This window comes from Ammodytes marinus (genome assembly GCF_949987685.1).
Source record: "Ammodytes marinus genome assembly, chromosome: 10".
NCBI classification, from domain to species: domain Eukaryota; kingdom Metazoa; phylum Chordata; class Actinopteri; order Uranoscopiformes; family Ammodytidae; genus Ammodytes; species Ammodytes marinus.
Window position 1 is genome coordinate 18,934,683 of NC_137214.1, and position 23,892 is coordinate 18,958,574.

At 40.8% G+C, this 23,892-nt stretch overlaps 1 protein-coding gene across 3 annotated transcripts in view; it reads right to left on the reverse strand.

Moving 5' to 3' along the window:
- Positions 1–23,892, reverse strand: part of fam13b (family with sequence similarity 13 member B) — an 83,601-nt gene that overhangs the window by 40,401 nt on the left and 19,308 nt on the right. For all 3 annotated transcript variants that reach the window (XM_080035743.1, XM_080035744.1, XM_080035742.1), the window contains exons 3-6: positions 15,365–15,574; positions 7,413–7,625; positions 6,718–6,895; positions 6,229–6,373 (exon numbers count right to left, since the gene is read on the reverse strand). In XM_080035743.1, coding sequence (XP_079891869.1) covers positions 6,229–6,373; positions 6,718–6,895; positions 7,413–7,625; positions 15,365–15,530 — 702 coding nt within the window. In that variant the 5' untranslated portion in view covers positions 15,531–15,574. The remainder of the gene's footprint in view (positions 1–6,228; positions 6,374–6,717; positions 6,896–7,412; positions 7,626–15,364; positions 15,575–23,892) is intronic.

Here is a 23,892-nt window from a genome sequence, read left to right on the forward strand (position 1 = left end):
GCGCTGTATTTAAATCAACACGTTCATCATTTCCGTTTGCATTGGTGTTTTTAACCGGTGGGGTTCAAACAAGTAAACATACAGGGCTGTACAGTGCCACAGTTTTAATCGCATTTGCTATTAAAATGCATTACATGCGAAGATAATTACCAGTCTAGGTTGACGAGATATGCTACTGTCTCATTTAGACAAGGAGGCGCGATGCACAACACTGCTTAGAGGGCTCTCGCCAAATGCGGGAAATATCATAGATAGGCTAGTTAAAAGTAAAAACTCTTAGGCGAGTAAGTTATTACGCCTCTTTGGCTGGTGAAAGATGTGTGTTTGCGGGGCGCCTTTTCTAACATCTGCTACACTCTTGTCACCACCACCTCCAGTAGGCTACACGGGCGGCTTTCTGTATGAAGTTAAGATACTGTATGTGAACAGAATATTTCCTGTGCGCCTTCACATTAAAAGCCTGTTACTACCCACACGCGAGTTGACTTTTATTCTTAAGCAGATAAGAACAGGAAGTCGTTGCCTTGCAGCTCTCCAGTCAATAGCAGCGATTTCTGTGTTTTCAGATTTACGCAGTGAAATGAAAACAGAGGAGTAACTAACTTGTCATTTGCAACTCGTTCATGAGGCTTCTATAAAAGCTGCATGTGGCTCAGTTGGTAGAGCGGGTCGGCCGATGATCAAAGGGTTGGAGGTTCGATCCCCGCCCTGCCACCTGTGTCATGGTTGTTGTGTCCTTGGGCAAGACACTTCACCCACCTTGCCTCGTGTGAATGTCGATAGTTAGCCTGCTATCAGTGTATGAATTTGTGTGTGAATGGTAACGTGTAAATGGGAACAGGTCTCCCTTGCAAAAGAGTCTTCGGACTCAATGGGATATACCTGTATAAATAAAGGTTAAAAAAATAAAAATAAAAAATGAACGCCAGTGATGCATTTTCAGCGTATTTCCGCCCAGGCAGGGGGCAGCAGTTGAGTAGGAGATCCCTAAAGTGGACAGGAGTCACATTGGTGTTTCCACTACCAAATGAATGCGAACACAAGCGACACAAGCGACGTAAACCACCTCCGAATGTGGTTTTTGTGATCCGATCTCAATGCGCCTTGAGAGTGTTCTCACCTGTAGTTAGAGCTGTATTCATGTGATCGGATCACAAAAACCACATGTTAATGCCAGGTGGAAACGGGGTCTTTGATGTGTATCCTGTAGGTGTCTGGAAAATGGTGTGAATAGCTGAGACAAATGATCATTTGTCAACACACCCTCTCACTCCGCCTCATACAATCCCTTTGCACCTTTTTACCCACTCTTCTGTATCAACTGTTGTAATTGCAGTTAAAAAGTTACCCTTATCTTGGGAAAAACTCAGTAATTAATTTGTCAGCTGCTTTCTGAATAAGTCAATAAATAAACTATGTTGTTATCATGAACAGTGGTGGTACTAACTCTGATCAAATCATTTGAATCAGTTATTCAGCACTAATTCCAATACTCCCAACTGGAGTTATGGAAGTAAGGGCTGGATATAACAGTTATCAATTAAATCAGAGCACAGAGCCTTGTAAAATATCATTTTGAAGACAGTCATTACAGAAGCTGCTTCCTGCTTTCATCATCCAGATCAGTGTTCTCTCTATCTGTTACTGCTTTCATGGACAGAATAAAACTATTCAGGGTTCCCCATTTGAAATTGACCTTGACTGAAAGTCTGATCTATGTTAACCACCATGTAAAATATCTTCAGAGCTATGTACCAGTAATATGAAGTAACTATGCCATGAATATAACCTTGGATTATTCACCAACTTCCAAGAGCATATTCCCTCAAGGCTGTTGATCAGTGATATGGAGTAATGTATCTGGATAACTCGGTAAATATAAAAGCCTACTTGTTTTTACCCAATTAAATGCACAATTTGATCTAATGAAGAATGAAACTTTTGTGTATAATTGTCCTCTGACCTATAGGTATTCATGCATATGAACAGTGTTCTAAACATGAGCAAAGCTATGCTGAGTAAGTTATTAGAAAGCCCTTGAGGTGACGTAACAATATTAGAGGATAAGAGTTGTTAAACCCCCTGTCAGGATGGCCTGGAATGGTCTGTAATGAAGCTGAAAACATTACCCCCTTATTTAAGGCTGTGGGAAAATGTAATGATGTTAACTCACAACTCATAGTTTAAAAAAAGAACTATGGCTACGTCTGTTATGTAGGCTTTTGATCCGAGAGTACATCTCTGTATGGTGGCTGTGTTTATTTGACTGAGTGGGTGAAAAGACAAGGCGGACAGCACCCTGGAACAAAAGGTCTTGGCCTTGGCAGTGGTTTAGCTGTCGGGTCCAGAGTTTCAGGATGGAAAACGGAGGAAACAAAAAGCCCCAGTTACATCATTAGATGAGTTGTGAGTTGGCCAAGAACACAGAACAATGACAGCTGACATTACAAGTCTCAAACCATGGCCTCCATCTACGTTTTTTTTTAAAAGCTCTTTTTGTATGCCCCTTTCATTCTGATGCTAAATGAGTTAAAAAAAATCAGTTCCGTCGACACGTTGTACCCCTATATTTAAATGTGACGATGACTGGGTTTTCAAAGGTTTCCACATGGTTGTCACTGAGAAAAACATGAAGATAAAGTGCATTTTCATATTTGTAAAACTTAAAGATGGGATGAGTTGGCTCTCTGTTTTTATTTTGATGGAAATTAAAACTCATTTTGAGGATTCCTGGAAAGGACCCGAGTGTTGCTGGACTATTTGGGGATTATGTGTGCATGAATACAAGGTGGAATATTGTATTTATCTCGTTGTTCACACTAGAAATACAAGGTCTCAGCCTTGGCCTTGGTTATCTGTAACAGTAAATGTGTATCTGAATCTGAATCTGATGAAAATGGGGGCGGGACCTGATAAGCCTTTGGCTTCTTCCGTCACCCTTCGGACAACACAAAGTATGATGTATGACGTGAAAGAGATAATTGTGTATTGTGTGGAATTGTCCGAAAGAATAATAATAATAAAAAAAAAAAATTAAAAAAAAGGAATTTTCAATAAAAACAGTTTTAAATGAAAGATCGGAACAACATTTAAAATGAAAAATATGTTATGTGCAAAATATTATAATATATGTAATACAACATTTACAAACATTTTGAACTTACTCTTAGGTCTGTTCCAGGCTAAATACAAAACATACAGCATGTGTGTTTCCTGTGTGTGTGGGAGATAATCCCCCTTTTGAAGGCTTGTTCAAACAGAGAGACATCCCCAGTGTAATGCAGGGACTAGAGATGAGTTGCACGGTTACATCATCACCAGCATATTTTCTCCCTCCTCTCCTTCACCATTTCTCCCCTGCTTTCTCTTTTTCTGCCTCTTCTCTCTCAACACTCTTATCCCCATCTCCCTGGCTTCTTTTTGTCCCTCTACCTCTCTAAACCACCCACTCATTTACCCTCTCTCTTACATAAGACACATGCATCAGTGCATTGATGATCTGCTTTCACAGAGATTTCTCACTGTCCCTGCTCCTTTCTGTCTCTGTGATGTTCTATTCTCTTTCATTTGACAAGCCCACCAATAAAACTGAGGACAGTGGGAAACTGAGAAAAATTTCAAATAGTTAAATGAAAAATATTTACACTTAAGCCTACCGCTATACTGAGCTCAATAACCATCTAATTTGTTTTTGTTTAATACAAGACAGAGCTTTCGTAAAAAGATGAGATTTTTTATGTAATAAAAGAGACAGATAATCACGCGAAGGACTCAAATCAAAAAGTCATATAAAATAAGATTGGATCCAAATTTTGCAGAGCAGAGTGTCAGTTAAGAAGAATACACTATAATAGAGATGGAAACAGCAACCAACAATGAATACAAAAGGAGGGAATCAGTAAAAAAGGAAAAGAAGAACTAAAGCAGGCAGGAGAGTTTGAATAGGCGACATACTATGGATCTCTTTAGCCTTTAACTTCAACGGTTAAACATGAACTTTGCAATGACCTTCTGTAGTAGATTTTACTCTTAAAGGCCTACTTCACCGGTTCGAATATGAAGGTGTATTGAATTCTGAGATCCTATGTAGTATAAATGTGCAAAAAAAAAAAAAATCGGTTCATCCTAGCCTGAGAAAAGGCAGAAAGAGTGTTTTTTAACCCTATATTTCTCTTTCTGTGATGTCACGAGAAAGAGAAATATAGGGTTAAAAAAAACACTCTTTCTGCCTTTTCTCAGGCTAGGATGAACCGATTTAAAAAAAAATCGCACATTTATACTACATAGGATCTCAGAATTCAATACACCTTCATATTCAAACCGGTGAAGTAGGCCTTTAAGTGTGACAAGACTTACGGTACAAAAGGCAACGTGAGATACCGATCAAAGGTTGTCTAGTCATTTTAGCATTATTGTAACATACTCACTTTGTGTTTAAGTTATCCTAGAAATATACAGTGCAATCAGATCACTGTAAAGCGTTATTTGCTAACCATGCCATTTCTTCTTACAAGTTGGCCAGTGGCAAGTCTGTGTTGCTGGGCAACAGGGGAAAAGCCGTGGCCTTATTAAGTGTGCTGGTCACGTTTTGTGTGTTAAATGTGGGTACGAGTGGAATGTTTATTTCAACAAAGTCCAACAGATGAGAAACACTGCTTGGCATATGCTCATTAAACCGATAGTTGTAGATTATAATCTCATCGCACTTCAGTGTTGAACCAAGACTCTGTGTACAGTATGAGCATGGTATGTTCGGGTGGGGTTCTTTTAGCTTCTGCCGAGAAATATTTTGGAAGAATTTTCTGTTCAAGAATACTATGTACTGCACAACAATAGCTAGAGTGAGTTCAGTTGGAGATCAACTTTACTTACATTTGCAATACCTGTAAATGTGTAACCTAATGTGGCTTGGCCTAGTCAGATTAACAAACTAATTGTACTTGATCCTTAAAAGACAATGTTTGAAGAACTTTGTAGCGATTCTTGTGGCACTTTGAGCATCTTGTTCATTTTTTACCAGTGGTTTCAACAGATTTATAAACTAAAAACAACCATTATATAAATCTTGATGTTATACTTTACATGTTAACATGAGAGCATTTCCAATTATTTTTGTTAATTTGTCATCAAATCTTGCCAGCAATAATTCAAATGGTCAAGGTTAAATAAATCTATAAAATCATGGTACTGTAATATGATTCTACTTTCAGTCAATAAATACTGTACATAAGATTTACACCGGCCAAGAAAATTAACCGCTGTACCTAATAAAGTGGCCGGTGAGTGTATATAGACATTATATCAATAGTCCAGCAAAACTCAATGGAGAATTATGTTGATCCAGGATTCTTCTAAAAACAATTAAAAAAACCCACAACTTTAAAACTTTACTCCAGAATGTTCAACGTAAGCAAATTCTAGGTAATCGGAATCAAACATTATTAAAAGTCAACCAATTAATATGGGCTAAACGAATATCAGTTCCTTGTCTTCATCAAAGCACATGTACGTTTGTTTTATCTAGCTAACTTTTCATTGAAGGTTTAGTCTGATTTCTGTATGTGTCACTGTTAAATCACAAATAATTTTACCCCTGACCCTGGCAGTTAAATGCCACCATTTACTGTACAAGAAGAAGAAGGACCAAGAGGAGAAGACAATGAAGGAATTTAATGGATTATGAAACTGGACTTCTTTGATATGATGTAATGAATATTCACAGTTAATTCATGTATCCATAAACATTTTATTTATTTATTTTCACAAAAAGCTTTCCAACAATGTGTAGATTGTTCTTTGTTCTCTGTTGTTATTCTTTTTTTACTTTGTTCTAATCTAAGTTAATAAATCACAAGGTCCTGGGCACTTATTGTACAAGGGATTAATACACTGATTAGGTGGGAGGAATAACTACAAAGAAGCCTTCAGGAGGATGGAGGGGATGCAACAATACATAAACTACGTAATATTACAGCAACAGTTGGAGATATCTAGGCTTGAGACTACAGCCTAAATGAAGGAATAAGCTGAATAAAAGGAAAGCCTCTCTGAGTCTCCATGTCAATTTAAACCACATTTACACCCTTGTCACCATTCACCTACTGACACATGGAGATGTTACTAGTAAATTAAAAGCAAATGCATACAATGTGCCATGGTTACTATTCCATAAAGAGCAAGAGATAAAGAAAAGTAAGAAGTTGGAAACAAAAAGGGGGTGTACAGTACCTGTTCATTGATGGAGCTGTAGTCATTGGTGGTGGAGACGTCATCGTCCTCAGAGTCAAACAGGCCTTCCTGGTTGTCCAACAGCCCTGCCAGGACTCTGCTGACAGACTCCTGGTCTCGTAGATCCTCTCCTTCTGTTGACAGACTGCAGATAGAAAACGAGAGAAGAGTGTAAGTTTGGTTGGTTGTACACAGTTGATCATGGATTGTTATAATATGATAGCAATACAATATCTGCATGGGTAAGGGGCCCAAGTGTGACCATTTACAGCAATCTTTTTCTTATGTTCCAACTTTATCACGATTTAATGATATGGGTAAACTTGCACTACATTTCGCTCCCAGTAAATAACCTGTCTGGATCTGATTACAATTTTTTAGGAAATACTTGTAAAGTGGAAAAACATGCAATTGTTTTCCCTTATCTTACAGTATTAGACATTCATAATAATCACAATAATTATACATCATTAAATATAAGCTTCTTACTGGAAGATGTCTGGCCCAAAGACAGCAGCCAGCGTCCCAATGTTCCAGCTCTCCTGCTGAAGTGACACCACGCTGGCAAGGAAGCGGCACAGGAAACGCAGCAGGCCGTAGTTCAGCTGGGGAAGCTGCTGCAGCAGGTACTTCAAGTTCCTGCACAGCTCCTCTTCATTGCTGTAATCTGGAAATGTTTAAGTAAGTACATGTAACTATAAGGGCAACACTGGATGTAGCATAGCAGTGCCGCTATAAAACAAAATAGAACGAGGAATGAAAGACATGACATGGAGAGTTGCATGCAAAACTCTGCTTATCGCATTATGAATGAATAGTATCAATACAGTTGACCTAGCTTAACGAAAGAATCATGTTCAACCAGGTTCTGCTTCATTTTCTGATCTTATCCTTGCACTGTGTATTCACAGCTTATATAACCAAGTTTACAAACACATTATCACAAAATCATCTTTGATAAAATTCCAGCCATAGGAGACATTACTACGGGTTTTATAATGGTCACTTTTCTTTTGGGGCTTTAATTTTGGTAAGCTTAGGTAATAGGAAGTACAAAGGCTTAAAAATAGAGCAAGAAAAAAGAAAGGTAGATAAAAAGAGAAATTGGGTGACAGTGGGTGAGGAGATAAAAACAAGAATGGCATAATAATAATAAGGAGAGAACAACAGTCCCTGTCACACACCTTGGTGCAGCTGTAGTATGTGCCCCTGTATTGCCATTGGGATAACAGGCTCAGGAAGCTCCTGCAGGAACAGCCGCAGCAAACTGACCGCTGATGCCAGATCCGCCTCCTTCTCTAGCTCCACCTCCTCACCGCTGTCATAACGCTGGCGCAGCCAATCCACACGCTCTGCATTGCCATTAACCAGGAAGAGCCCCTCCAGGTCCAGATGCCCTGATGACACATACATCAATAATTACTCATAGTCCACAGTTACTAGCATTTGGGCTACCGGCTTACTTACTTCAAATGCATTTTATACATCATTATATAGCTGCTAAATTTGAATACGTCTTTGTTCTTGGTATGGTTATTGAGCCATTGTTTTCAACAACACCTACCCTCCTGTGCAGGACAAGGCAGGAAGGGAGTATTAGAAAGAAAGTTATGAACAAGTGGGATTTATATTCTTATTATTACAGCTGGGGGTTGTCATATTTTGCTTTAGCACCTGTGTGCTTCTCTGCTGGGGGAGCATTAATGAATCAAACATAATTCATTCCTATGCACAACCTGTCACTGTTTGAGTCATTGGGAACTTAAGGCTGAAAAATAACCTAATCACATCCCTGTTCTGATAACAAGCTATATTTATTCATTAATCTTGAAATTGAACGCTTGGTTGGAACCGAGAATGGGCAGCAGCTAAAAGTTTGTAAACTTCCATGAGAAACCTTTAAATTAAAGGGCCCAGTCTCTGCAAGAGCTGTGTGTGATTGTGCTGCATTTATCAATATGCAAGTTATTGTAGTCAATTTGGCCTAGGGCTGGGCGATATGACCAAAATCTCATATCCCGATATAGAAATTTCATATCCCGATAACGATACATTTGAATATATAGCATATTTTCTGTAAATTCAATTAATAAATATAAAAATTTAATAAAAATAATTAAATTCTCAACAAATAAAGTATTTACCCATATTTGATTATTTTTTGCTTTAATTCAAACGCAAAATTTCAAGCATTCAACAAAATAGAAAATGCAAATGTGACATTTGAGTAGTTTTGGGCTGTGTGGGGTTTCAAGCTCTTTAGCTGAGGCAGCGGCGGCTTGTAAATTCACCCCGCGGAGAGGGTGACCGCCCCGGGGAGCGCAGGAGCTTCTCACCGCTGAGAGAGCAGCCGAGCCGCGCATTCTGGGAACATTGCGAGCCGGGCAGCGAGCGACAGCCCGTGGGGACAGCAGCCGAACTGCCCCGAAATATCGATATATCGCGATACTTAGTTTCGCGATATCAGTATCGATTGTTATAACAAAAATCGATATTTTTTTAATTAATTTTATTTAATTTTTATTGCTTTTCAAGGCTTTATTGACAGTGCAGAGATTCACTGTGTCACAAAAGCACACTGAAGTGTTTTCATTTTCATTGTGTCCTGTACAGTTAGTACAAGAGTGAATTGGATTTGTTATTTTGATGTTATGGCAGCTGCAGCAGTGTTTGATCATTTGTCAAAACCAAAAAAAAGGAAGAAAATAGTAAAGGAAGTTGTGAATGAAATAGTTTTGACTTAATTTGTCTGTGCAATTATCAATATATGGTGCTGTTATGTTTGACAAGGCAACTTGTTTATGGAATATCGCAATACATCGTGATATATCAAGAGACGCAATATAAATCGTGATACATCATGATATATTGTATCGTGATACGTATCGTATCGCGAAGTCCTTGACGATACCCAGCCCTACCCGCTAGCTTGGCTGTTAACCCCGCGAGCCTGTCAAGCGCTGCCCGGGTAACGCCGGCTCGACTGCTCTGTCAGCGGGGATATATGATCCTCTCCCCATGGTGCAAACACCGACAGGTCTGTTGCCGATGGGTTTCAGTGTCCGAAATGAACTTTGATTATCACACAAGCTAGAAAAGCCTGGTGCGGTCGGGCAGAAATGTGTGATGGAAGCGCAGCAGGGCCAGGAACTAGGAAGCGCTAGTGTTTCTGCTTCAATATAAAAGTCAAAGTTGACTTTAATTCCTCACATTTCAGCAGTTAAAGGCTTTTAATGTGAAGTTACGCTGTAGGAAATCTTCGGTTTGAATAACAGTAATTTAACTGCGAACTACATGTATAGTTTGTGTCCTAAAGAGTGGGATTGGCAACATAATGAAATAAACGATATTGCATAAAATGAAACGATAGACGTTTTTGTTTCGTCAGACGATATCGCCATATCGCACAGCCCTAATTTGGCCCGTCACCTAATCCACTGAGATGCTTCTCAGAAATGCAGATTCTTCATAGAACCTGATGGCCTGACTGAGCCTTAGGCCCTTCCGTCTCATCAACCTATAATGTCAGACATTTCAGTAATCACCAGGAATTTGATCTCATATGGCCATCAGAATATAAGTATAAAATGTGAGCTCTGACATGTGATTTTGAATCACAATAGCTGGAAAACAACTAGAAAACAATTTACCAGGTTAAAAGTAAATATATTCGTTAAAATTCAGTTTATCTGAGTCATACTATATCATGACTGTGAGACGAACGACAAACAGTGGAGTTAATGCAAGTCTTCCATTATTTATATCTTACATTGGTTTCTTTATGGGTTTAGATAGTAATCATGTCATATTTCCAAATTTGGGAATAAATAAATAATGATCTGGACTCCAAAAAAATAACTGAGCGACAATGCTGTTGTTCAGGGAAAATGGTTGCTATGGAGAACAAACCGGTTGAGTCTTCCAACTTCCAGCAAAAGAAGGCTCTACTTCTCAACCACATTTTGAAGCACCTCTGAAATGGGACCTTTATACTTTAAGATGTAGTAATTTGGTGTCAGTATATATGATCCTGAATGTAATACTTAGTCTATGTTAGTTTAACATACATGTAGGTGTACAAGGAACTGTGTGTCTAGACAAAAAAATCCTTTATGAATGTTCACTGTAATTTTCACTTACTGATAGCGTAGAGCTAGCCTGGCTGCGCCCGCCTACCTACTTCCGGCCAAATTTCATTTTCCCTTCAGTAGTCAGTCTGGTGACGGAGCGTATTAGTGGGATTCTGCTCGAACAAATTTCTGTGTCCAATCAGCGAAGAGAGCGAGCGAGTGGCTGAGAACGATGACGTCGAAGTCGCGCTCCAGTTTCAGTTGCCAGAAGCCGGCTCATGACACACGTGACGACCAAACGTTATGCGATTGGTTGGCTAATCCAGAGTGGCACTGGGCAGATCCAATAGTTTTAAACTTTAACAGACACCCGCCTCCAAGTGAGTGAACGTTTGCCAATTACAGCACTGCCAGACCTTCTGTACAAATGAAATGAAGTATGATGGTCTGGTAGCACCAGGCTAGCGTAGAGCCATATCATTCTAAAATTCTGACTTCATTTATAGATAGCAATTTATTATTCTCTACTTGTAGAAATATTCCTTTAACTAGCTAGTTTTAACCAGTGAACTTCATTTTAAACAGGGAAGTTTTCACACAGCACAGCGTGTGAAAACAACGACTGCCAGACAAGAATGTTGATCTGCCTGTTTGAGTATATTTTCTGTTGGTTCCAGAGAGTGGTTGAGTATGTTTTCAACAAAACCAGTTCTAAACAGACATAAATGAGGAAGACGTTTACAATTGTTCGCAATGACCACACATGAAGGCTGGGCAAGAATCCGTTCTGAAAAGAAGGGGGCAAGATATGATGAATTGTACAATTGGGATAACGAAGTATACTGTCTGATATTGTATGGTGTTGCACTTCATTGTGCACAAAATAAAAGTGACGGCTTTGTGATATATCCTGACTCCTCTCCTCCCCTGGTTTCTGTTAATGAGACAATTATACAATTGATCAGCCAAATGTTACAGTAAAATATGAAACCAATGCAGTCGAATCCTGTTCAAATTGTTTTTAGAAATTTAAGCCGTCAGATATTCAACTGCTTTGATCCGATGGTCCTCGAGTGCTTTCTATTTTCAATCTTTATCCTACACCAGATTACCTTTCTAATTCATATTTTTAACACACAGCTCTGGCTAAAACCTCAGACATCGCACACACATTAATGAGAGATTAAGGCCTTTTCACTGGCTGAATAACTTCTGGCAGCACAACGCTAATTAATGTGCCAGCTGAGGCCCCCGAGGAAGGATTATAGACTTATTACATAACCTCATATGGTTGAGTGGCCCCACAGGTCCCACAAACAGCCAACCTGCTTCTCTGGTCAATTGAGGGGAAATATCCACTGACCTGACAGACAAGAAATTGTCTTACAAAAACAAAGAACAAAAGATGTTTTGTGAGGGACAGTGTTCACTCCATGATAAAGGACTGAGGGGCACTTTACACGACACGGTGCAAACGCGGAAAAATTCCCGCGGTTGCACTATATCATTTACAGGAAAACAGCAAACGCAGGCATGAAACCGCAGGTTTTTGAGATCACCTCCCAGGGAGGATTTTTTGGAAAACTTAACGGTTTTGGTTTCCTGTAAACCAGGGCTCAACAATAAGGATTGCCCGACGTCCCGGGGCAAGTAAAATGCCATGTCGGGCCAGTAACTATGACAACTGGCATGCCCGACCGGGCAACTGGGAGGTTCCGCTGAAATTCTTGAATAATAAAAAAAAAAATCATATTTTTTATTTAATTTTTTTGAATTGCCAAATACACGTAATCTATCTATGGTCTATTTTCATATTTAACTGGTGCTAATTATTACAATAACGCTAATTTTTGTGCGCGTAGTGTCTGCTACGTTGCATCTCTCCTCTCCTCTCTGCTCCGTTTTGTGAACGGGGGGCGGGGCTCCACTGCCGATACACACACATACACACGCAGACTCGGCACAACACCGGTGAGCACACACACCCAGTTAGAGAGGTAGAGAAGAGAACTATACGCAGTAGGTTGGTGTGACAGAAAGTCCAAAAGCCAACGAGTAGCCTACATTATAAATGGAGTGAAGTCTACCCCGACCGTCTGAAAAGCAGCGAAAATATCCGCGTTTTTTAAATGCATTATGCACCCAACGTGATTCTAGTAGAAGCGATGATGCTAACGTTAGCTCTGCTGCTAGTAGCCTACTACCAGTTAATGTGCAGTTCAACACAAACATCAGCAACAGTTATCAGAGGAACATCTCTACAGCCTGCATAGATCTCAATAAATGGGCCAGAGGTGTCTGACTTCACATAGCATGAGGCAGTGGAAGCTTAAAAGTAAGCTACTGGAAAAGTGTTCAAAACAGCCTGTCCTGAGCCAAATTTTGAGATTTTGAATCAAATCACTCATACACACATTAAAATAATAGCCTTTAACTTTAAAACAGATTGTTGTAGGCCTAAAAATGTTTGCAGAAATAAGTTTTAAAGACTTGCTGTTGTAAAACGAATAAGGTAAAACAAATACAAATAAGTGCTGTTAAAGTTCTTTACATGATTTTTGTTTGCATAAAACATGTCTTGTTTGCAGTTATTGTAGGTTTAGAAACAAAAAAATTACAAATGTTCCAACTCAAATAATATTTGAATTATAGCCTCCACTTTCAGTATGACCCTTAACTCATCTATAATACTGTCCATGATTTGTTTATACATTGTCAATTCAAATATAACAATTATTTGAACACGACTAATATAAAAAAAATTGTATAGGGGCCAGTAAAAAATTTACTTCGGGCAAGTAGAATTCAGACCCACTTGCCCGACCGGGCAAGTGAAAAAAAACCTTAGCGTTGAGCCCTGCTGTAAACACCGAAACCATTTCCCCTGATAACGCTGACGTCACGGCTCCACCCTCTCACATGCGTAGTCTATAACATTTGCTGTCAAAATACCCACAAGCGAGTTATAAAGTTAGAAGACAACATGAACGGTGTCTCCACGGCACCATCACTGTGATCAGCGGAGAGTGTCGTGCAGCGCTAAAATATAGGCTAACACTCGCCAATTTAGTCCAAGCGATTACCGCAGTAAGTTATTGAGACCACCCGCCACTTTGGCTGGGGAAAGATTTGTGCTCTGCCTGTTTTTCTAGCTAAATAAACGTGTGTCACTTCTATATGCCAGGGACACGGCTCTCTCTACATTAAAAACACTATCAGCGTGCAGCGGTTAAGCTAGCAGCTACTGTTCAACAAAAGGAGCATTAAGGCTACGGCTTCAAAGTAAAAGCATTTCACTGGCTAAACATTAATAGCATTTCACTGGACACACGTGAGTTGACTTTTATTTTGATGTACGCCTAACAGGAAGGTATCCGCTCACGAAGCCCCTTCACTATCAGCAAGTCTTCTGTTTTTAAGAGTTCAATGCGGTGAAATAAGAGGACAGAAAGCTTGTCTTTTACAATATTTGTAACCCCAAGCTTACACCAACCGCTTTATGAACGTTAGTGGCATTAATTTTCGGTTACAGTAAGGTTTTATGCATCAAATTGTACCGGAAGAGCTATCTACTAGGCTGTGTCACCGCTGACTATTGGCTTGGCACTGCTGCTACAGCGATTTCGGCCCGTTTCCTCTGAAAACTTGTGTACGGGTGAAGATGTCAGATAAATTGTGTCTGAACGGGTTTTTTTTTTTAAACCAAAAACTGGAAAACTGTCACGTTTTCACAGTGTAAAGTGCCCCTGAGACAGGAAATGTAATGAAATTGAAAAATGATTTTCCTCTGGTTCATGCCAACAATGCCTCCTTCGCACACAAATGATTGTCTGAGTGATTGTGTGGATGAGGGGTGTATTGGCTTTATAACAAAGCCAACTTAATATTTGTTTTATGTAGCCAGTTCCATTAACAGCCAGAACTCTGGTTATTATGGCTGTTAAGTTTAAAAACTTAAATTTGATTGGTGAATGGTCAAATCCAACCTGCTACCTTAAAGAAACAATGACATAAGAATGGAGTGCTGCTCTGTGAGGCTTGAAGAGAAAAGCTCCAGGGGGGAATATGTGAAAGGCCTTGAGCTTTGGAAGGTTCCTCTCTTCACTGTTTAAGCCTTTCTGTTTTTACAAGTGAAGCTGCAGTTGACACCATTGTTATGTAATGATGGAGGAAGCGGGCCGTGGAGCATTCAGAGTTCATCTTATCACATAAACTGGATCTCGAGAATCAACATATTTTGGTTTATAGTGATCTGACAACAGTCACGGCAGCTCACCAGTAGCACGGCGTGCTTGGTAAAGTGAACTTTTACAGAGGATTCTTAAGTTACAAGTGGGAAACAAATACTGAAATTCAAATTATAAATGTGCAAAGGTGCAATCACAGTGTGGAGAAATTGATAATAGTGATGTCATTCGTGTTTTCCCAAATCAATCAAAAGCCATGTTAAATGGTTCTGCATTTTGAGTCCAATAAGTAAAATTCCTTAAAATGGTGTGAATCCCTGTTCTTTGCTATTGAGAATATGGTTTGAAATAACACATCTCTCTCCCTTGATGTATGGTTTTTCTGTATTTATCTTTTGCAAAATAAATCATAATTCATAAAGTAAGTCATGTGTGGTCTCCTCTTTGTCATTTCCTTGAGCCGAGCTGTGACAAATGGGTGGACCACATTATATAAGCTGCCTTCAATTGGGTTGGATGAGCTCTCGCCAAACTAGTTCTAAGACTATCTTTGTGGGAGAGCCCAATCTGTTGTTTCTGATGGGGTTATATCCAGCTCACTTGTTTTAAATAAATGTAACTTTGAAGCTGGAAGTATTGGCCATTTCAATTGACTGAAATTGCCTCATTACTGGTTGATAACTCAGATATTTTACCTTTGTGAATATTGATTTGATGAAAAGAAAGACCGGTAGACCAAATGTCAAAAACGTAAAAAAAAAAAAATTAATAAAAAAAGTTTAAATGAACGCCATTAAAAAGGGAAATTTGTTATTGAGAATTAAGAATGGTGTGTGTGTGTATGTGTGCGTGTGTGTGTCTTAGTCTTCTATCACTCACCATGCTCCTCAATGTAGTCAACGATGTGTTTCACCATTGCAGGGACCTCATGGCCACTGATTGTGTGAGTGCGTGTCACCTCCTCCAACGGAACACCAAAAACCCGCGTGGTGCTGGCTGAGCTCCCGCCCTCATTGCCTAGCAACGGAGAAACGCTCTTCCTCATGGCCTCCTCCTCCACCTCTCCACAGCCCCGCCAAGACCTCACGTCTTCAGAAAAGATTGATGAAAATAAGAGCCTTGGTAAATGATAGAGCCCTGCAGCAAACTACTGTTCACAAACAAACAAGAAAAACACACAAACATATAGGAGTGGCTGGAGTGGGAGGGGGGAATGTAGCATGGACAGCTGCAATAGGCCAGAGGCCAGCTAAGGCATTTACAACTGGTCCATCAGGGAGGGGTAAGAAGAACAGGTAAAGGAGGGGGAAAAGGACAAATGTATATGTTTATTGATGTGTTCTGTGTATTTGACTGTGGAACGTCTCCACACTTATGACCACTGCATACATATGACAAAGCAAGTCATTCTAGAACTGACAAATTAATCTTTAAAACGAGCCTCAATGCCCTGTTCCTATTTGAGTCTGACAACCAAATGGAAATCAATGCAAAGCAAGCAAGTATCATTTATGTTAAAAATTTGACTGTTGATGGTCAACTGGTGCGTATTCTGAATGCAAGCAGTGGCAGCTGGACTCATCCAGGGCGGAGGAACATCCCCAAATTTTTCAGAAAATGTTATTAGGTTTTGTTGTTAATCTTACAATGCATCTCTTATGATATTAGTCTTTTAAACTCGACGTCATTGAAAATGAGGGTCACCCCTCAATCGGTCTCTCGAGGATAAATAAAAGTTAAATGAAAATGAAAAAAAAATGAAAGATCAAAGAGTATTGCCATTAATTTTTACAATAAAAGACATACAGTATAGCCACATTGACCTGCATTTAAAATATTGTTTTGTCAGTGTTTAAGTTCTGTGTTGTTCTGGTTTGAATCAAGCCCCAACCTCAGCGATTTTTACCAGCATCCAATAAGGAAGTGACCAAAACTGTAGTAGACCGGAAGGGCCACTGGGGGTGGTACCAAGACTGAGCAATTTTTCTTTGACTCACTTGTTAAACAGGCCGTTTTCAAAGTCTTATTAAACCTATTTACAGCCTTGTCCACAAAACCATTTTAGTCTGTATGTTTAGGTCAGGGGTGTCCACACTTTTTTCGCTGAGGGCCACATACAGAAAAATCTACGAAGGGCTGGGCCACTTTGCAAAAATAACACATTTATCAGGACATGTAGGTGCCCTGATGTTTAGTTTCATAGTGTCTTCGTAAATTTAATCCTTCTTCACGGCAACATTTTACTTGCACATTAAACAGATACATTCCCCCTCTTGCTAAATGCCATTGGTACACCCAGTGTTTTCTGCTTTTGCGTCCAATGTCCAGCTGGGTGAATATAGTAGCCTGCCGAGATCCCGCCCCTCCAAGGGGGGTCCGGGGGTATGCCCCCCCGGGAGATTTTTTTAAGTTTTTAAAGTGAAATGCATGAATCTGGTGCACTTTGAGAGGGAAATTAAGAGGCTAAAGCTGAAGAATTGTGTATGGAAAAAAAATGGAGACGCTGTGTCAGAAGAATTACAAGCCATTGGAGAAGGACACATGGATTTTCTATAATAATATTAATTTAAAATAAAATATTATGCAGGGTCCTCCGGGATGGGCTTGGTGCTCTTTTTCTTTTATGGGACATATTTCTCTGTAATATAATGAGTGTGTTTAAATTATTAAAAAATGTAAAAGGGCCATATTACATTATATTTTCAAAATGTGCCACGGGCCAATAAATCAGTGTTGACACCCCTGCACTACTGGGTTACTAAAAAATGCAAAAAAAAAAAAAAAAAAAAAAAAAAATCTTTTTTTTCCCCAAAGGGATTAGAATAACAGATTCCTATCAACCACGGAATCACAAATTATACAACAGCGACCACATTTACAAAGAATACACAAGTGCAGATATTTCTTCTAAACAGGAACACACACACATAATATAGTAGGATGGGCGGACAGGAGTTTTCTGGCAAGGAAAAGTTTTCCTGGTACAAAGATGTCAAGAGTTAGCTCTTCCTCTCACTCCGCTGATAACGAGTTTAAAACCAGTTTGTTGTTGTATTATATTCAACTTAATGTTACATAATACAACATGATAAAACAGCAAGTAAGACATTTTAGGATGTTTTTTGTTCACATTAGGTTTTAGTAAGTACGTTGTAAAGGATAGTGTTCCCCAGGAATGATATCTAGGACCTTCAATGATCAAATCCTGGGTGGACAACCTGGTCAACTACCTGCTGGAAATCTACAGGGGGGCGGAAATAGTTGGAGAGAGTGGACTGGGATTTTTTGCTGTTTGAATAGGCCAACTCTTGGAAAATCCAGTAGATTGAATATAGGCCCTGTTGGAGCCATTATATCACTCTTTTGTTTGTTTTATTTTGTGATATGTAGTTTTGTGTGTTACCACTGGGTGGAGCTTTGGGCTCAACTAAAGGCATATAACTAATCACCGGGCACGGCCAGGTGTGTGTGTTTTGGGGAAAAGCAAACCGTTTGTACCGTGGCAGCGTGTCGCTATATGTTTGCTCTGGACCAAGTGATGAAATAAATGGGTCACAGCACTCAAACCAGAAATATGTATTAGACATTTATTATGAGCACCACATCACGCGTACGACAAGAGTTCTCCCACACCGCACCACCCAGGGCTAATGTAGAGCCGGTTGTTAGGCTTTACATTAAAGTACAAACGTGCTAAATGAACTCGCCAGGATCGCCATTGAACAGCTGATCGAGGAAGCCGTCGTTGGATTTCGCCAGCGCGGACACCATCGCGGGATTTCTTTTCAGTCAATTGGATCGTTTGGGATTATAAAACAGCTTCTACTGGCCGAGTAGCAAGGACTACGTACCGAGCCGTAACCACGGACTACCACCGCGACAGCGTCAATCCACCGGACCGGAGGGGTATGTGTAGCAATACCAACATGGCCATTTAGATATTGTGTGCACACATTTGACTGAAAATCCAATGCATTGGTTCTAACTGGTATTCAACAAATCTGTGGTTGGTCTTTCTGTGTTTAAAGGTGTATTCAAAGTGTTTTTGATGGTGATTGATTGACTATGGATGCTGAAACAAATGTGCAAAATGAGGGTAACGATGGTGATGAGTTCACCACTGCTGACACGCAGCCCAGTGGGGGCGTGGCCAGCGGTGACATTCCATCTGTCATTAAACGTGCAGTCAAACTAACACAAAAGGCATTTCTGGATAAACTGGAAACACTGCAAAAAACCAGAAAGTCAAAACTAAACAAAGCATCTAATCTCAAAACAACAATTCAGGGGTTAATGTGTGACAGAGATTACGAAAAAGAGGTCAAGTGTTATTATGTAAAATACACAACTCTGTGCAATGAGGCAAAGGAAGCACATACATCTCTGTTAAAACTGTTACCCCCTGCAGAAAAGGAAACACATGAAATATGGTTCAAAGCAAAGTTGCTGGGTGTAAATGAATTTATGGAAACAATGGACAGGTGGTTGGCAAAAGCAGACATTCCCAAATCTGAGGCTAATGAGGATTATGGGAATGAGGTGAATCCCGATGACAGCATATCCAACGTTCAAACAAACGTTTCTAAAAAACAACCAAGCCGGCAAAGTCATGCAAGCTCGAAAAGCAATGTATCCTCTACTACATCAGCACGCATTCAGGCCGAGGCAGATAGAGCTGCACTTGAAACTCGCGCCGCAGCATTAAATGACAAACACGCTTTGGAAGAGCAAATGTTCCTCGCATCCAAGGCTCTGGAGGAGAAAGCAGAGGAGCTAAGGAGGAGAAAGGAAAGGCTGGAAATTAACACAGAGATGGCTGCTTCTGCTGCTAAATTAGCAGTACTGTCGACTTACAGCCACCAAGCTCGCTCAAGCACACGATCCAATGCAATGGAATCTTATTTTGCAAAAGGAACAAGGTTAAAGGAGACCACTCTGAATCCAAAAGCTCAAGAATACTTCCCTACCCTTGTGGACTCACAACAACCACCACCTATGCCACAACCATTCCTGCATCCACAGCAACAACCATTACAGCAACACAATGCATATTGGTATGCAACACAGGACAGCCAGGATATTCATAATGAAACGGCAAACAATGGAAAACCATTAAGCAAACCTCTTTTGGACCCTAATGTGCAACAACCAACCAATCCACATGGACTTCAGTCTGACCTATTTCAAAGAACTCATGAAACGTCAGCGCTCTGTACTTTACTGCAAAAGCAAAATGAAATATCAACATTGCTTATAAAACAACAATTGTTACCACCAAGAGAGATCCCATTTTTTGACGGGGATCCTCTGCAGTATACATCATTTATCAGAGCCTTTGAAAACTGTGTGGAGAGAAATGCCAGCAACAGAGGGGATTGTTTGTATTTTTTGGACAAGTACACCAGAGGTCATCCAAAAGAGCTAGTTCGTAGCTGTCAGTATATGGCTCCAGACAGAGGCTATACTATGGCAAGGCATCTGCTAGAAGAACACTTTGGCAACGAACACAAGATCACTGCAGCATACATGGAGAAAGTCCTCAGCTGGCCAGTTGTAAAACCTGAGGACGTCAAATCTCTTCAATCATATGCACTATTTTTGCGGGAATGTGGCAATGCAATGGAGGATTTGCAGTACATGAGAGAACTGGATATGCCAGCAAATATGAGAGCAGTGATTCTAAAGCTTCCATACAGGCTAAAGGAAAGGTGGAGAGTCTCTGCATGTGGCATTTTGGAAAACCTCAAGCGCAGGGCACAATTCATGGATATTGTCACATTCATCGAATATCAAGTGAAAATAGTGTCGGACCCAATCTTTGGGGACATTCAGAATACAGAACTCACTACAGGAAACAGAGAGGTGACTCGAACATCACAGTCAAAACCAAGATTTAAAGGAAACAGTTTCGCAACCACTGTTGCTACTTTTGAAACCCTTTCTTCTGAACAGTCCAGAAAGCCCAACCAGGTTCAACGGCAAATAAGCACATCTGCAATGAACACCAGCGTTTGCATGTTTTGCTCTCAAGGTCACGCACTGGAGCAGTGTCCGCGATTGGAGGAGAAGACACACAGGGACAAAATAAACTTTTTAATGGAAAAAGGAGTTTGCTTTGGCTGCCTCTGCGCTGGGCATATTAGCAGGGATTGCGAGAAGCGCTTGACTTGCAAGGTGTGCAGCCAAACCCATCCCAGCGTCCTTCACATCAGTCAAAGGGTGAGAGCAAGCAACGTAGACGATATGCAGCCCAAGGAAACATCGGTGAGCAACGCAGTGGTCTCTTTGCAAACATGTGGGCATGCAGGGGCCGGAAAAACTGATGGGATTCTATCCATCCTACCGGTTCAGGTTAAGTCCAGCAAAGGAGACGCAGTCATCCAAACCTATGCCTTCCTTGATCCAGGCAGTACAGCCACATTTTGTTCAGAAAACCTGATGAGGAAGCTGAACATGGATGGTAGAAAAGCTCAAATAAGTCTACAAACCATGGGCTCAAGAACATCAGTTTCCAGTTACAGGTTGACAGGTTTGGAGGTTTCCTCCCTCACTGGAAAACGGTTCTATGACCTACCAGAAGTCTATACTCAGAAGAGGATGCCTGTAAGCACAGGTAACATCATCAAAGAAGAAGAACTGGCTAACTGGCCATACTTGGATGGTGTTGGTGTTCCTCGCATCCAAGCGGAAGTAGAGTTGTTGATAGGCACCAATGCCTCCAAAATGCTGGAACCCTGGGAAGTAGTTAACAGCCATGGAAATGGACCCCACGCTATAAGGACCCTATTGGGATGGGTTATCAATGGCCCCCTTCAAGGATGCACTGAGGAGCAGTGCGATAGTGGCCACCCTGCTGCCTCCGTTAACAGGATCTCCATAGAAGGGCTGGAGGTGTTACTGAATAATCAATACAACCATGATTGTAATGAACAAACAGCAGGAGACAAGGAGGAGATGTCGAGAGACGATGTCATGTTCATGGAAATCATGAAAGATTCAGTAAAGCTTCAAGATGGACATTATAACATGAAACTTCCCTTTAAGAACAAAGGGGTTTCTCTGCCAAACAATCACTGTGTGGCCAAGCAGCGCATTCTTGGATTGAAGAGGAGGTTTGAGAAAAACGAAAAATACCACCAGGAATACTCCACTTGTCTCAGTGAGGTCATCAAGCAGGGGTATGCTGAACGTGTGCCTGAAGATCAATTGGAACGGTCTGATGGAAAGATGTGGTACATTCCACACCACGGAGTATATCATCCCAAGAAAGGAAATCTCCGTGTTGTGTTTGACTGTGGAGCCGAGTTCAGAGGAAATTCTCTCAACAGTCAACTTCTACAGGGTCCTTATCTTACCAGTTCATTGTTAGGAGTTCTAACGCGTTTCAGACAAGAACCTGTGGCAGTAATGGCTGACGTTCAGTCCATGTTCCATCAAGTCCAGGTAGCCAAAGATAATCGAGATTTCCTGCGTTTCTTGTGGTGGCCTGAAGGTGATTTAAATCAGGAACTTGTGGAATATAGGATGACTGTGCATCTTTTTGGGGCAGTGTCATCTCCCAGCTGTGCTTGTTATGCTCTACGAAAGACTGCAGAGGATAACCAGAACAGTTTCCCTGCTGGAGTACTTGGCACAATCAATCGGAACTTTTACATGGACGACTGTCTAAAAAGCTTGCCGTCTGAGGAAGAGGCTGTGGAAATGGTTCGAGACTTGACAGCTGTTTGTCAAAAAGGAGGCTTCCATTTGACAAAATGGATTAGCAACAGTCGTGGTGTATTGCTTTCCATTCCAGAGAAGCAGAGAGCAAAGATTCTACACGAGTTGAATTTGGACAGAGACCAGTTGCCAGTAGAGAGAGCCCTTGGTCTTCATTGGTGTGTCGAAACCGACACTTTCAAGTTCAAGATGGCACTCAAGGAACAACCCTATACAAGACGTGGGATCCTATCGGTGGTCAGCTCAGTCTATGATCCTCTAGGATTTCTTGCACCACTCACACTTCCAGCTAAACTAATCCTACAGGATCTGTGTAGGAGGAGCAATGGGTGGGATGATCAAATTCCCTCAGCTCTCAAACAGCAGTGGATTAAATGGGTACAAGACCTGGAAAGAGTGACTGCATTCAAGGTAGAGCGATGCCTGAAGCCATCAGATTTTGGACAACTCACCCAGGGCCAACTGCACCATTTTTCAGATGCCAGTGAAAGCGGATATGGTACTGTGACATATCTCCGGATGCAGAACAGCAACAACCGTGTCCATGTCTCTTTCATGCTAGGCAAAGCCAGAGTGGCACCACTAAAGCATGTGACTATTCCTCGTTTGGAACTCACTGCTGCTGTTCTGGCTGTTCGGGTGGATACAATGCTTAGAATGGAATTACAGCTTCCACTTAACAAATCATGTTTCTGGACGGATAGTACTTCAGTTTTGAAGTATATCAGAAACGAGGACAGAAGATTTCAAACCTTTGTGGCGAACAGGATCTCTACCATCCACAGAACACCCGATGTCTCTCAGTGGAGGTACATTAATACCACCCAGAACCCTGCCGACGAAGCCTCAAGGGGGTTAATGATAGATCATTTTTTGGCAAACCGAAGATGGATCGAAGGCCTCGAATTCCTTTGGAAATCCGAAGATACCTGGCCAGTAAGCATCTTGGATTCCAGTATTGCGGTTGATGACCCGGAGGTCAAAGTGGAGCTCACAGCTAATGCAGTGGTTGTCGAGGATGGACCAAATGCTACTAAACAACTATTAACCTACTTTTCTGACTGGAGAAGGTTGAAGAGGTCAGTTGCGTGGATGATGAAAATCAGGAGGGCTCTACAGGAGATGAGCCGTAAAAGAAAAGAACTGATGCAAGAGGATGCTGAAATCAATGGCAACACAATGGAACAGGAGATGCAACGCATTAAAACTGCATTTGAAGGACAGAGTTTGACTCCAGAAGACCTTGCAGAAGCAGAAGTATCCATCGTTCGCTTCGCTCAACAGGAAAGGTTCCCTGATGAGTTCGCTGCATTATCATCTGGCAAATCTGGAGTGAAAAAGGAGAGACGAAGTCTTATGCCTGGAGACATTGTGCTAATCGCAGATGCAACAGCCCCATGCAGTTCCTGGTTGCTTGGAAGAGTTCTACTGACATATCCAGACAGGAAAGGACTGGTGCGTTCTGCGCAAGTACAAACCAAGACCAGCGTAATGGACAGACCAGTGACAAAGTTTTGTCTTCTGCAAGAGGCTGCAACATAAATTGCAAATAACCTTGGTAACCTCTTAAAGAGGTGTTTTTGATTTATTAGTTTATTTCATATGGTTATTGGCTCCAATTATGTAAATATATGTTGAAATTGTTTATGCCATCCTGCCATACACAATTAGGGGCCGGTGTGTTGGAG